Here is a 15360-nt window from a genome sequence, read left to right on the forward strand (position 1 = left end):
TTAACTCTGCAAAAACATTGTTATATATTTGTGAAAAGAAAACATACACAAATTTAACAAATATTTCACTAGAAATATTGATTTCTTTAGTCAAAAAGAAATACTGATTTCACTTCATTTTTTTATTTGATTACAAGGCTGGTAATGGTACGGTAAGAACCTGAAAATTCTGAGGAGAAAAATTAACACTCAACATCCTTGGAGATGAAGAAGATGAAAAAGATGAAGAAGAATCTTTATTTCTTTGAGAAGAACTTCTCCAAAATCCAGTACCATAAAAAGTTTCCCACATCTCTTTCTCCAATTCCATAACATCTTTATCTTCTTCTACACCCACACTTTCACTTTTCACACCTCCATCTAAATCCATCTCATCATCACTACAAGTCGGATGAACAAGTACTCCAACTTCATCACAACATCCACACGTGCAACGACGTTTCGCCGGATACATCACATCTCCTGCCGATTTAACACGTCGGTGACGACGCTGCTTACTCTTTTTCAATACTCTCTGACAAATCGTAGCCGGAACTTTGTAGATGGTTAAGTAAACAACATTTGCCAAAGCAAATGGACAACAGCAACACACTGCGGCGGTTCCTCCAACAGCTTCACCGAGATGTGTGCTTGCTTTGGCAGAACTTTTGCTTTGTAGAAGCGCTTGTCGCCGGATCGATGATCCGGCTGGTCGAAGAATAACCTTAGTCGACATAATAACTAACAATTTGAATCAGAGAGAAAATTAATTTCTTCTACGTGTAACTGCAGAGACTAATGTAATATATCTCAGATAAAATATTAAAAAATATCTGAGTGTTGTTGTTATTGTTGAAAGAAACGGAAGATAAAGTAGCTCTGAATTTTTTATTGTTTTGTTAGAGCTAAGCCTTATCTTCCGTCGGTACCATAACGGTACCTTGTAACGGAAATGAATAAGATGAGGAAAAGTTTGTTATAACAGAAAGAGAATGAAAATAACCGAAAAATGAGGGTTTTTTTTTTTTAATGGTAAAGTTTTGTTGGTGATCCGAGAATAGTGGAATAGAAGATTAAATTTGAGATGTTATATTTATCTGGTTTGGATTTGGGGAACTCTATGGTTTGCTCCACCCTATAATTGGAGGAAATGAAGGAGAGAAGGTTGGTTTAATTGATGTTATACATTCAGAGACTTTGTTTATTTTGGGTTTATTTAGGGGGAGTGGAATTTGGGGTGATGTGATGTAAATAGGTGTAGGGGTCTAGAATTGGAAATTAGGAATGGTTGACTATGATATTTTGGATGTGTAAATGGTTTTTTTATTTTAATTATTTCAATTTTAATATTATTAAAATTTTAAATATTTTTGATGTATAAAAGTAATTTAATCTTATTTAATATCACATTTTTACATTTATATTTTTAAAATTATATAGGGTCGGTCCAACAGTTAAGTAACTCAAATAAAAATTTTAGACCCTAAAATTTTGAGCTAAAAAAAGGCAACAAAAATTTCATATAGTTGTAAATAAATATATAATTTAATATGGATGTTAAATTTCATGTAATCATTTAGTTGAATTGTTAAAAGCCTCAAATCCTTGTACACATAAATATGGAGTAATCTTTTACTGATATTTATAGTTTTTGTTTATTTTTCATAAAATCGTATCTAATTTGTTTGTTATGTAACTCATAATAAAAATTGTTTTATCTCTACAAAAAAATTGTTTTACGCCTCTAATTATGTTGGGCCGACATTAAAACCATTTTTTTTATAGAGACTGACATTAAAACTAAATAGTAATAAAAAAATGAAAAATAATTAAAAATGTAGAAGATTTCAACTTAAGTATCTATTTAAGAGAGATTGTTAGAAGAAACCAGATTCGAATTCTAAATATTCTACTTCTTATTTCTTCACATTGTGTTAAAGTTTAGTCAATTAAATATATCAATGTTAGATGGGTTCAGTGGTGATTGGTGCTGAATTTGTTAGGGATGATCTCCGTTCGATTTACAGCAACTGCGATTTAGAGGAGGTTGAAACCACTTGATGTCATAACTGACTCCGAACCAGATTAAACTTGCGGTGAAAGAAAATAAAAATTTAGTCATTAAATTGTTAAAAAATCAAAAGAAATGGTGAAATTAAAAAGTGATGAAAAAGTGCATTACGCAATGGCAGCTAATAAAATGGTTGTGGATGGATTTGAGTTTCTAGAATGTGATAGTCAAAACGAGTGAGACATTTATTTAGATAATATAGAGAAAGGCAAATTGGCAGGGAACACACAATTGGACTATACTCGTGTGTGTAATCTATTTGCCGTATTTAATTTGACTCACCTCATGATATTGTTTATTTTTGTTTAATTAAACCAAGTGGTGATTAGGATATGATTGAAATGATTAGGACTCGATTAAAAATAATGGTGAAGTTGCACAGTAGATCACTTTCATAATTCTAGAATATCTTTATTTTATTATATACCCTACAATAAACATATTATAATTTTAAAAAATTAAACATTTTATTCACATTTTTATTTTATGACTTTAAAATTATATACTCCATTCAAAACAAAAGAAAAGTTGACTGAGCTGCTACAGATCGTAGAAGCAAGGAAATGAGGGAACTCCTCAATCTAGAAAGTAAACCAGCTTAAGTTTTTCTACATGATCATATAGTGTCAACCTCTCACTTCAAGTAATAGATTGGTTGCAACGAGAAATATTTGGATGCATTAGTATTTGGTCACAATTTGATAGCACACAAATAATAATACATATCATTTAATTATATTAAAATATATATTATTTAATTATTTCTTCCTTGTATTTTTTTTTTTTAACTATGTGTGTGACTAAATATTAATTATCCATGCAAGTATTTCCCATTCACAACATCTTCCAAGGCTCAAATGGATGTTGACCGGTCAATCATAAAGATTCCACAAACTGTGATAATTCACCGGATCAAATTGGTCACCACAATGATGAACAATTAGTTAAACAATGATGGTTATTTGGCAAATATATTAAATTTATAATAATATTTAGGCTAAATTACACTTTTAATACCCTATGTTTCAGAAATTTGCAATTTTGGCTTCTTATGTTTCAAAATAGCAGTTTTGGCCCTCTATGTTTACCCTTTTTTGCAAAAGGTCAATTTTGACCAAATCAACGCTGATGTGGCAAGTCACTTAAGTGACTCAGCTATCACATCATCTTTTTTGTCACTTGTTATTTTTAAAAAATAATAATAAAAAAATAAAAAAGAAAAACAAGGAAGAAGTCACCTGATATGACTTTCTCTTCCCATCTATCTTTTCTTTTTTTACAAAACCAAAAAAAAAAAAAAACACGCAAAATTATGCTTATTATGCTTCTAACTTAATGGCTTGTTATGCATATAATTCATCATAATTTTTGTTTACCATATAAAGGCCTATTTTGCATATAATGGCTTGTTATGCATATAATTCATTAGAACCTATTTCTGTCTCTTCTACATCAGTGTCACCTATGGACTATGGTCAATAAAATTTGCATTTGTGGTTTCTACATATAAATCAGCAATTGGATGTCTCTTAAACTCATTTAAGAACCTAATGACATCTCTATCAATTCCAGCAACCTAAGATCATCACTCAAATCATTCTCTGATTTCCCATACCATAGCTTAAATTCCCCTGTTAATAGTTCTTTTACTTGTTTGCCCAAATCAATTATGTTAATCTGGTCTATGTCCAAACCCTTTTTTAACATAAAATTTCCCTTTCTTATATGTTGTTTCACAGTTAGAAACAATTCACGTATACAAGACAAAAACTTGACCTATCAACACTTTAAAATTTTTCCACCCACCATATTTAAATCACAAAACAAAGAAATCATAGTATATAGGCAAAAGAACACTTACTTTACATATTTGTCACAAATCTTCATGTTACTTGAACCTTCACATGTTGCACCAATTACAGTCTTCATCTTTAAAATTGAAATCGAACAAGAGAGAACGAAAAGCAGCTTTTGATTTGGATATAAGATTTAAGAATGAAATTATTTGCGAAATCAAAAGAAGAATGAACGAAATCCTTTAGGGTTAGGGTTTCACGATTTGCATCTTGCCATTTGAGAAAACTAGAACTTTGACCCATGCGGTGCATGGGTCTAATTAGGTGTAATATGTAACAATAAAAAATAAAATACAAAAATTCTAAGAGCATTTTCAATAAGAGTAGTATAGGGAATTTCATGGACTAATTATTCTATATTTGTTTATGTGCTTATTTTATATTTTATATATTTTTTAAATAATTTTTGAACCCCATCGTTTTGTTTACTTATTAAAAAAAATTGCTGATAACTAAAGGTTAAAAAATTGATGATAATTAAAGGTTAAAAAAAAATTAAAGACGTAATCAAGAACATAAACTTAAGTAGACATCCATAAATAAATAAAAATTGTGATTAATTCCGCCGTTCAAATTTATTGAAAACAGGGTTAACATATTAGGATTCCTAAATTCTTTCATAATTGAAGCACATGTTTTAGCGGTTGAAAGGTTTTATTGTAAGTAAGAGATGCAGGTTCGATGACAAATCTGTATATTTTTAATATAAAGCTGCAATAAAAAGAAAGAGAAAATGAGGGGAAAAAAATTTGGTTTAGGATTAGCTTATGTTAGCAAGCTTATAATATAAGAGATTATCGGTTTTTAATTGTTTAAATTGTGCAATGAAAATTGATGGTGCTTAATTGTCGTATGAAATCTTTCCTATGAAAGTTGATGGAGCTTAACACTTTGTGGACATAATTTAAATCACAATTGGTCTGCTAGTGCATATTACAGTAGAAACTCTTTAAATTAATACTCGATAAATTAATAAACTCTCTAAAATAATAAATTTGTCTGGTCCCGACTTGGGCCAATGTAAAAAATTGAAAAACTCGATAAAATAATAAGATAATAATTTTTCGGGAGATCCATTTATAATTTTCGGTCCCAAGAAAATTATAAATTAATAATTCATAGAAACTGAAAAAATATATTACACTCTATTGAAATATGATTCAATAGTTGTCTGTTTTCCAATGCATATGAACACAGTAGTTATTAATTTACGTTGAGTCTCAAGGTTCGCTGCAACGTAATTCTAAGAGGCATAGACTAATTTGCCTTTTTGTTTGGTATGTACAGTATAATTACTTAAAAATTCTTTAAATTAATAATTATTAATTTATCGATAAATTAATAACTCTCTAAATTAATAAATTTCTCCGGTCCTGACATTATTAATTTAAAGAGTTTCTACTATATATCAATTGATCATCGGTTAATATTAAATCTGCAATATTAAAAACAAAATAATGAATGTGATTAGTGACATGACTATGGTTGTGTTTGGTTGTATTGCAAAAAAATTGATTTAGTAGAATTGAGTTTGATAATAACTTTCCAAATTACACGTGATAATAACTTTCCAAATCTCACATGATAATTATTCTCTAAATTTATGATCCGATAGAAAAAAAATCATTGATCAGGAAAGACATAAAATTATTTCGTGATGAATAATATAGTCAACAATAATTTTGATATGATATACTTTTAAAATTGATGGTGCTTATCAATTATTGCACATAATTTTAATCACAATTGGTATACTTGCCATAATGGTTGGAAATATTGCCCTGCATTGAAAGGTTGCAGGTTCGAATCTTAGTCAAGACAAAATTGTATTATTTTTTAATAAAAATTGCAAGATAAAATGGAGGGAAAATATGAAAAACAAATTAGGTTTTAGAGTTTGCTTGTGTATACAAGCTTATAATATAAAAGATAGAATACCATAGGAAAACATTGTTTGTGTTATGAATAATATGTAATGAATGTCCATTATTGTGTAGGTTTTCTTGTCCCCTAATTGTGTCCTATAAATAGGACATCTTTGTTACAATGTAATACACACCTTGAATAGAATAATACAATAGTCTATTCTCTCTTCTCTTTCTCTCCTTCATCTATTCTTCCATATTATTGTTCATGCTTAGAAATTGTTTATAACACGTTATCAGCACGATAGTCTCTCCCCTTTCAAGAAAGGTATAGCAACAAAGGGAAGTGACAATTTTATTTTATGTATGATTTTTTTTATTCTATTCTTTCAGATAATTTTTTGTCTTCTTGTTTTTTTTATATTGATTCACAAACCTTCGATCCAGAAGTATCGTGGTTAAATTTTTGAAATATGAATCCTGAAGATTCATAGTGTGATAAAATTTTAAAATATGAATCCTGAAGATTCATATTATGATGAAATTTTAAAATATGAATCCTGAAGATTCATGGTGTGATAAATTTTAAAATATGAATCCTGAAGATTCATAGTATGATGAAATTTTAAAATATGAATCCTGAAGATTCATAGATATAAGTAAAATGAACATCAATCCCTGAAGGATTGGATAAATAACTGATTGAATATATATTTGATCCGTTAAACAGTTCTTAAACAATTTTAAAATCAATTTGTATTACCCACGAATTCCTGAAGAATTCATTACAGATACATCTTTGAAGAATTGTACAATTAGATATATTATAATATAACGAAGAATATGGATTATTCTTATGAGGATTGCATAAAGGATTATTCTTACATTATAACAATATTATATAGTTCCTGAAGAACTTAAAAGAAAAATCAAATTATTTCTTAAGAATTCCAGAAGAATTCAATATACATATGCATCCCTAAAGGATAGTTTTACCAATTTTTATAAAATTTTGGCAATTTACAATTTTCAATGGATTTATTTATTTATTTCTATATTGTACAAAACATAAAAAATGTATATCATATGCCAATTTTGTTATCAATACGTTATATGCCAATTTATTTTTATTTTTTCAATAAGTTACTAATTAATCTTATTCATAACATAGGTTACATTATAATTATTATTAAGTTACTATTTAATTTGCATTATAAATTTTCAGTACGTTACATTACATTAGTATTAATAAAAAATAATTGGAATTAATTTTTTTTATTTGACTATGTTTATTATGCTTATCTAAGTATTTGCTTAATTTTATTATTTGATGATAGTATATATCAATGATAAATGAATGAAAAATCATTCCCAGAAGTGAATGAAGTCCAACCCATTGATGTTACTCCATTCCCGGAAGTGAATGTAGCAACACACGATTACCATGGACAAAATTGTGGCCATCGTTGAGGTAATAGTCATGGCCGTGTTAATTTTAAAAGTTCGGCTTCTCGCTAGAATTGAAAGAAAAAAAAAAGGAAAAGTAGACAAATTAGCAAAACTAATGAAAATATATGTGATATTAGCTAGTTCCCGAAGAACTAATTAAAGAATAAAAAGGGAAAACCTTAATATTGAAGCATCTTTGAATGATTGCTCAAAGAATAAAATTTTCTTGAAGAAATTATGAAGATTATTATGATCATTATATGAAGATCACTTGTGATATAGTTCTTGAAAAGCTAAAGCTTTAATATTAGCGCATCTTTGATGGATTGCTCAAAGAATATGGATTTTCTTAACCAATATTATGAAAGATTGTAAAATTGTGTTTTTCTCTAGCCATTCTGAATAGAGATTTGTTGTTGAGTTCCTGAAGAACTAATTTTTGTTTACAACATGATTAAAGTCCATATGATCTATTTGATCTTAGTATAAATTGGACCAAAATTAAAAGAACAATTATGTATGTCTCTTGAATATGCTCCTGAAGTAGCAAACTTATGAAAATAATTTCAAAAAAAAAAAAAATTTGATTAATCATATTTTAGATTGGTACAATTTCAATAATTATCAATTGAAATGTGAAAGTTTTTACATGATAATTCGACTTTATTTCTCGATGTACAACTTAGTAAGATCTCTATCTATCTATTTTATATTTTACTATGAGGTAGACGATTATTATTCCCTATGAAATATATGCCTAAGAAAAAAGTTACATTTAGCTTTTTATACATTAAACTTTGAATTTATTTTATGGTGATTATGTTTTCTTAAGCTTTGAATACAGTTATTTTCTTAATTACTTATAATTATAATTCGGTTACAGTTTGTAAATATAAACTGGTTTTTAATTATTCTGTTACTTATTTAAATCAATTTATTGATTTTAAATTATTAGATAAAAAAAAAAATTAATTGTTACTGTTTTATAATTCTGCTGAAATCCACATAAACATAATTGTTAGCATGAAAATATTCATTGATATTACTATTTATGAAAAATTAAATTTTATATATTTTTTTTGGAAGGAATTAACTTTTATATTTAGTAGTACAAAAATTATTGAAGGTTCCAGAAGAGCCAATGCATTGTTATATCGAGAAATAAAGTTACGCTTTGCCAATATATTGTATATTTTTAAGTCTTAAAGATTTTTTTATGTTTGAAGGATATTCGCATAAATAAATATCCTATTGAAACAAGAAATGGATGAGATCTTGTATCTCTATACATTACGAGACATATTATCAACATTTGCCTCTAGTTTGGGGTATATTTATATATATTTGTGCAATTGAAGCACATGTTCTTGTAAACCAGAAGTTTACAAATCATAATAAGTTTGTAATTGGCAAGATCAGTTGGGTCATCTCTGATCTATTATGATGCGAAAAGTTTCTATGGATATGTATTGAATGGCCAGAAGTTCATTCAATCTAATATTTTTTTGTGTATTACTAGCTCGCAAAGAAAATTGATAAATTAAGAAAACGAGCGTCTCTTATTTTTTAGAATATATATAAGGTGATATTTGTAAATCAATACACCGATCATGTGGACCGATTAGATTTCTAAAATTTGAATTGATGCATCAACCAAATGGTCACATGTATGTTTGTTATAAACTCACAACCAGAAGTTTGTGAGATTATTTTTAAGAGATCATTTTATATATATTATTCAAGAAAGTATTTGATAAATATCATATGTTAATTGAAATTTATACCAAACATCTTATGAAATATGTTCATACAAACAAAAAAATAATGGACCTGAAGATCCATTCTAAGTTATAGTTTGGAACATTCAAACATGTATGTTGAGATATTGAATAGCATCATGCCAACAAATTATTATATACATAAGCTCTCCCCTAATTTATTTGAATTTTAGTTTATAAACATATTTTCCCATATAAACATTTTTGGATGTGTTGGGTACGTTTCAATTGCTCCAATATAATGCATTTAAATGGGTAGTAAAAGAATATTGGGAAAATAATTTTTATATGAATCTCCAAAGTGAGCCAATAATTGGAGATTTTTTTTACAGCTTTATGGGCTGATTATCAATTGGTGAATTAATTTTCCCAATATTAGGGGGAGATAATAAGCAGCTAAAAATATGAACTAGAAGTTCAATTGAAATGTTTTGAAATAAATTAATAATTGTTATTTTGATCCTCTTAGAAATCAATATGAACCAGAAGTTCAAAAGATAACTCATTTGCAAAGTTTATGAAATCAATCAACAGCTGCTAATGCTCCAATAAAAATGAATGTCCCTGTTGGACAATCTAATATTGCAAATGATTCCTAACCACGCGTGAAGCATGGTAAGCAAATCGGTTCCAAAGATAAAAATCCTCAAATAAGAAAAGGAGCTAAAAACAAAGATGACCCGAGTGAGGATATGAAAATAGTATTTGACATAATTAATTTTCCAGTTCCAGAAGAACTTATCAGGTACCTGTAATTTACGAAAATATAGAGATCTCGACAAACTATGTCATGAATGGAATACGATGGAACCGAGATGAAGTCAACGTTGACAATATTTTTGCACATAATAAAGCGCTATATATGTGATAAATGACAATGAGGATCATAAATCAAAGTCTATTAAGGATTATAGACAATGAAATGATTGACTAAATAAGATAGACGCAATTGATACAAAATTAAACTTGCTTTGCAAAGCGAAATGTTTTTGGACCAGTAGTCCATTTCATCTGCAGATGGAGATAAATCGATATGAATAAGTTTTCAAGAGAAAAATAATAAAAACAAAATGTTTAGAGTTTGAATTGTTATTCAAGTATATTGATAAATGTCAATCATTGATTTTCAAGAAGCATATTCACCTGAAGTGAATTCAAAAATTAATTAAGTTGAGTAGCATCTGAAATACTCAATTCATGTGAAATATGTGTTTTAACGTATTTTACTGGCTCACTTGATAATGATGATCCCTGAAGGATTTAGTTATATTTGACAATGAATTATTTATATCCGAGGCTTATATTAATGATAAAATATCATCTAGACTCCCGAAGAGCTTATGAGATATTCTCATTTAAATTTATAATTTAAATAAGATTATATAGCAAAAGTGTTAAAACAGTTTGACATTGACAAATCTAATTTGTTGTATACTAAAAATGGTTGCAATGTCATTTGATGTGTCATGCCTCAAGAAAATGATGAACAATTTGAATTGGTCCTGAAGTACCATATCTTAATTCAATTAAGCTCACTAATATATTTGCTATAATTTCGTAGTATTTTATTTTTGCCTATTCATCCAACCCAAATATTGAAGCAAAGCAAAACATAGAATTATTTATACTTTAAAGAAACAACAATATCATCCAATCATGTGAAGATTTTAGCACTACATCAAGCAAGCTGAGAAGATGTTTTTGTTGAGGATTGTAATTCAACACATACAAGAAATTCGTTGTTTTATTACAAAATGATGGTTCCTGCAACAACTCAACATGAAGATAATATCAGACGCAGTGCTAATTTAGAGAAGAGTATAATAAAGAAGATATAACAGATTTTTCTACAGAGTCAACTTTTAGTAAAACTTTGGAGCAGCTAGTACATAAGATTATTTGATTTTTCATCTCATGTATAATAATTGTCTTTATGAGGGGGAGATATAAATATGTTCTGCACTATTTTTCCCTTCACCGTGGTTTTGTCCCACTGGGTTTTCCTGGTAAGGTTTTTAATGAGGCAGTTCACACACAAATGATGATGTACTCTTTTTCCTTCACTAGGGTTTTTTTTAGAGAAAGAATATCCTTCATGGACATTCAAGGGGGAGTGTTATGAATAATATGTAATGAATGTCCATTATTGTGTAGGTTTTCTTGTCCCCTAATTGTGTCCTATAAATAGAACATCTTTGTTACAATGTAATACACACCTTGAATAGAATAATACAATAGTCTATTCTCTCTTCTCTTTCTCTCCTTCATCTATTCTTCCATATTATTGTTCATGCTTAGAAATTGTTTATAACAGTTTGCTATTTTTGGGTGTTTTATGTTTTTTGTGTGTTTTTATGTTTTTTTTTGCTGGTTTTGTAAAAAAAAAAATAGATATATGGGAAGAGAAAGTCGTATCACGTGACTTCTTCCTTCTTTTTTTTTCTTTTTTATTTTTTTACTTTTTATTTTTTTAAAAAATAATAAGTGACAAAAAAGTTGATGTGGCAGCTGAGTCACTTAAGTGATTTGCCACATCAACGTTGACTTGGTCAAAATTGACCTTTTGCAAAAGGGGATAAATATAAGGGGTCAAAAATGCTATTTCGAAATATAGAAGGCCAAAATTGCAACTTTCTGAAACATAGAGGGTCAAAAGTGCAATTTAACCTAATATTTATAAAGCTGTATTATCAAAAAATAATATTTATAAAGCTGTTTTCATATAGATTATGAATTTCAATAAAACAATTAAAATTAGCTTAGCAATAAAACAATAGATTAAGAGTTTTCATATTGATTGTGTAAAACAAGAATTAACGATGAGAATTATTAGGAATTGTTTTGAATTCTCTTTTTGTCCATATATGATTCTCTAGGTTCTAGTCTCAATAATAAAGTGTTAATACTTTAACAAAATAAACCGAGTTCAATTTATTAGCTCATCAATCCCGTTTATTTAATATGATACACTAATTTCTCACATTTTTCAGAGAGAATAACAACAATTAACCAAAATACAAGCAGATCAATTCAAAATGTTGAACAGGACATACACATATTGATCAACATAAGATCCAAATTAAAAAGGATTGAAGTACTAATTTAGTGGATCAAGAATCATGCATGTCACTCCTTGTGAAAGACCTATATTTCAAAATGCCCTTATATAGAGCTTCCTTATTAGGAGGCATATTATCCTTCTCCCACTTTGCCATTGCAATGTCAATTTTACCCTTCTCCTTGGGAAGTTCCAAAACATGTTCTGCGAACCTCACCTTCTTTGTTGGATTTTTCCATAAACCTTATAAGAAACACAAAATAGTATTTGATTTTCATTTTTTCCTCATCACAATAAAATATTGAATAATTTTTTTATCAAATAAATGAATAAAATAAGACTAAAAACTCATTTTTATCTCTCGCAAACTTTTTAAAACTCAATTTAGTGTATGATAAAAAATAATACAAAATTAGTGTATGATGTTTTCAGACAAACAACATATTAGTCCATCTATTATAAAGAGTCAAAATTTGAATTTGATCCATTAAAGGACTAATTTGCGTATTATATTTTGTTAGAGACTGAATTTTATTTTAATCTTAAAGTGTTGGATTAAATTGCACGTAAATATAAGCCACTAATTTTAGTCTAGTGGTAAAGAATTTGGGTAGTATGCATAAAGTCTTAGGTTCGATCCTCATTTAAACCAAAAATTGCATGTAAATATGTAATTATGTACCATTCAAATGTTTTGGATGATGTGGATACAAGACACCCCAAATTTCATACACAAATTTCTTCATGAAGTTATTGAAAAAATGCTTATGGAGCAATTGAACCAAAAGGAACATGCCTCCTGATACAAAAAAGATAACCATACATTCAAGTCCCATTGAATTCTCCATATTCTTTCTCTTAATTAAATCGTTAGACTTGATTAACTTAATTAATTGGATCATATGGATCAGCCTCTCTATGTAAGTGTTTATGCATCATAATTCGATAAGAATAACATGTATGTATATTGAATCAAATACTCAATGTAAGGAAAGAAAAGAAGAGCCATGTTTCTAGCTAGAAGCAAAATGATGAAACAAAAAATAATTAGAAGAATTAATATATGAATATAATTGAGGTTGCGGTTATGTAAGAGTAAAGATATTCAACAATTTTTCCAATTAAGAGATGTTATTGTTTTGCTATTTTATTTTAATTTTAACCATAACGAAGGAGCCAGCAATTTGACAGCATGCATGCAGTTGAAATGAATTAAAGCTGGATTTTTGAAGGATCTTTCTGTCTCTTGAATCAATGAATAATATTTCACCCATATTTGTGGTTTGTTCATATTATAGCTTTTTGGGCAGATACCTTTTCACATCGGTCATATTTGAATGGTTGAAAATTAATATAATAAATAAAATATATTATTCATTTGGTAGAATAAATCAAAAACAACACAAATACAATGTTGTTAAATCGGAATGCAGTTTTGTGCCCTTGTTTTGATTAAATCGGAATTTTACCCTCGCTGTTTTAAAATGCGGACTTTTATCTCCCTGTTTTATAATTTTTTTGATTTTGACCCCCCTAAAATTCTACTTTCGAGTCACAACTTCAAAGCTTCGCACACAACTCAATTTGGATCAATAATTCACCAAATGGATATCGAAATGAACGTAATCGAGTTATCTTTCCGCAGAATCAAACCCCACTAAATTTGGAGTTACAAAGAGAGATTAATTACCGTTTTAGTGAAGGTATGTCCCCCAAAAATTCTGCACAAAATCTGCTTTCGAGTCACAACTTCAAAACTTCGCACAGAATTCCATTTGGATCCATAATTTATCAAACGGATATCAAAATGACCGTAATCGAGTTATCTTTCCACAGAATCAAACTCCACTAAATTTGGAGTTACATAAAGAGATTAATTATCATTTTAGTGAAGGTCTGTCCAAATCAATTATTGTATGGAACTACTACTGGTATTTTTGTCATGTCTCTCACCTTGTAGCTCATTTTTCAATAGTATTCATAGGCGATTATGCCGCCGGGCATGCCTTGCACATGCCCGGGCTACCTTTTTTTTTTTTGTAATAATAAGAAATAGAAAAAAAATAAAAGAAAGAAACGCATCTCGTAAAGGTACCGTACGAAACATATTTAGTCTCTTATGTTCATTTTAGTTTTCAATTTGGTCTCTTATCTTTTAAAAGTTTCAAGTTGGTTCCTTATGTTATTGATCTCAATATAAGTTGGTTGTTTTCGTTAAATTTTGAGTTAAATTTTTCTAACTTTTTGTTATATTTGGAGTTAATTTTTCTAAAACTTTCACATAATACTCTCCTAAGTGGTCTACGTACGCAAATTCATTAGAAAAGTCGACGATTTAAACTAAAATTTGAGGAAAAGGACCAACTTGAAACTTTTAAAATATAAGGGACCAAATTGAAACCTAAAATAAACATAAGAGACCAAATATGCAATTAATTCTAATTTTTAACAACCTAAAACCTTCTCAATCTAGAATCTTTGTTTGATGACTTGATGTTGTTTTGAATTTTAAAATTTGTTAAACTGTTTTGATTGTTAAGTGATTATATAAATAAACTGTTTTGATTGTATAAATAAGTAGTTTAATATAATTATATACATTGATGTGGATTCAGTTTTGATTGTAACCTCTTATTTAGTCGAGCCTTAATTATATTGGAAACCTGGCTATACTCTTGCTTGTTGTTTCTTGTTTAAAAATTCATTCCAAAATTAAATATTGAAAAACAGGGTTTAAATATTTCTATATTCGAAATTTGGGTTGATAAAATTCCCTCAAAAAATTTGTTTGGGCTCCCTAACAATCCTGGAGTCGCCACTGATAGTATTTACATGTCCGGAAAGCTAACGAAATTAATCTTGTTGTCATTTAAATTTCTTCAAATTTGGAGTTACGATGTGTTTGGTAGACGATGTTGAATTTGAAGGTCATAAGTAGATTTCTGCAAAATTAGTAATTGGACAGACCTTCACTAAAACTGTAATTAATCTCTCTTTGTAACTCCAAATTTAGTGGGGTTTGATTCTGTGGAAAGCTAACTCGATTATGGTCATTTCGGTATCCGTTTGGTGAATTATTGATCCAAATTGAGTTGTGTGAGAAGCTTTGAAGTTGTGACTCAAAAGCAGAATTTTGCAGAATTTTGGGGGACATACCTTCACTAAAACGGTAATTAATCTCTCTTTGTAACTCCAAATTTAGTGGGGTTTGATTCTGTGGAAAGATAACTCGATTACGGTCATTTCGATATCCGTTTGGTGAATTATTGATCCAAATTAAGTTGTGTACGAAGCTTTAAAGTTG

At 28.5% G+C, this 15360-nt stretch overlaps 1 protein-coding gene across 1 annotated transcript; it reads right to left on the minus strand.

The window, feature by feature from the left end:
• Positions 1 to 1210, minus strand: LOC123902834. The gene has a single exon (XM_045952636.1). The coding sequence runs from the start codon at positions 713 to 715 to the stop codon at positions 131 to 133; it is 585 nt and encodes a 194-aa protein (XP_045808592.1). The 5' UTR covers positions 716 to 1210; the 3' UTR covers positions 1 to 130.
• Positions 1211 to 15360: the final 14150 nt, after the last annotated feature.

The sequence above is a fragment of the Trifolium pratense genome, linkage group LG1 (genome assembly GCF_020283565.1).
Source record: "Trifolium pratense cultivar HEN17-A07 linkage group LG1, ARS_RC_1.1, whole genome shotgun sequence".
Classification (NCBI taxonomy): Eukaryota; Viridiplantae; Streptophyta; class Magnoliopsida; order Fabales; family Fabaceae; genus Trifolium; species Trifolium pratense.

Bases quoted from the DNA above. Each gene is read 5' to 3' on its own strand.
- LOC123902834 (XM_045952636.1), bottom strand. From the start codon at position 715: ATGTCGACTAAGGTTATTCTTCGACCAGCCGGATCATCGATCCGGCGA.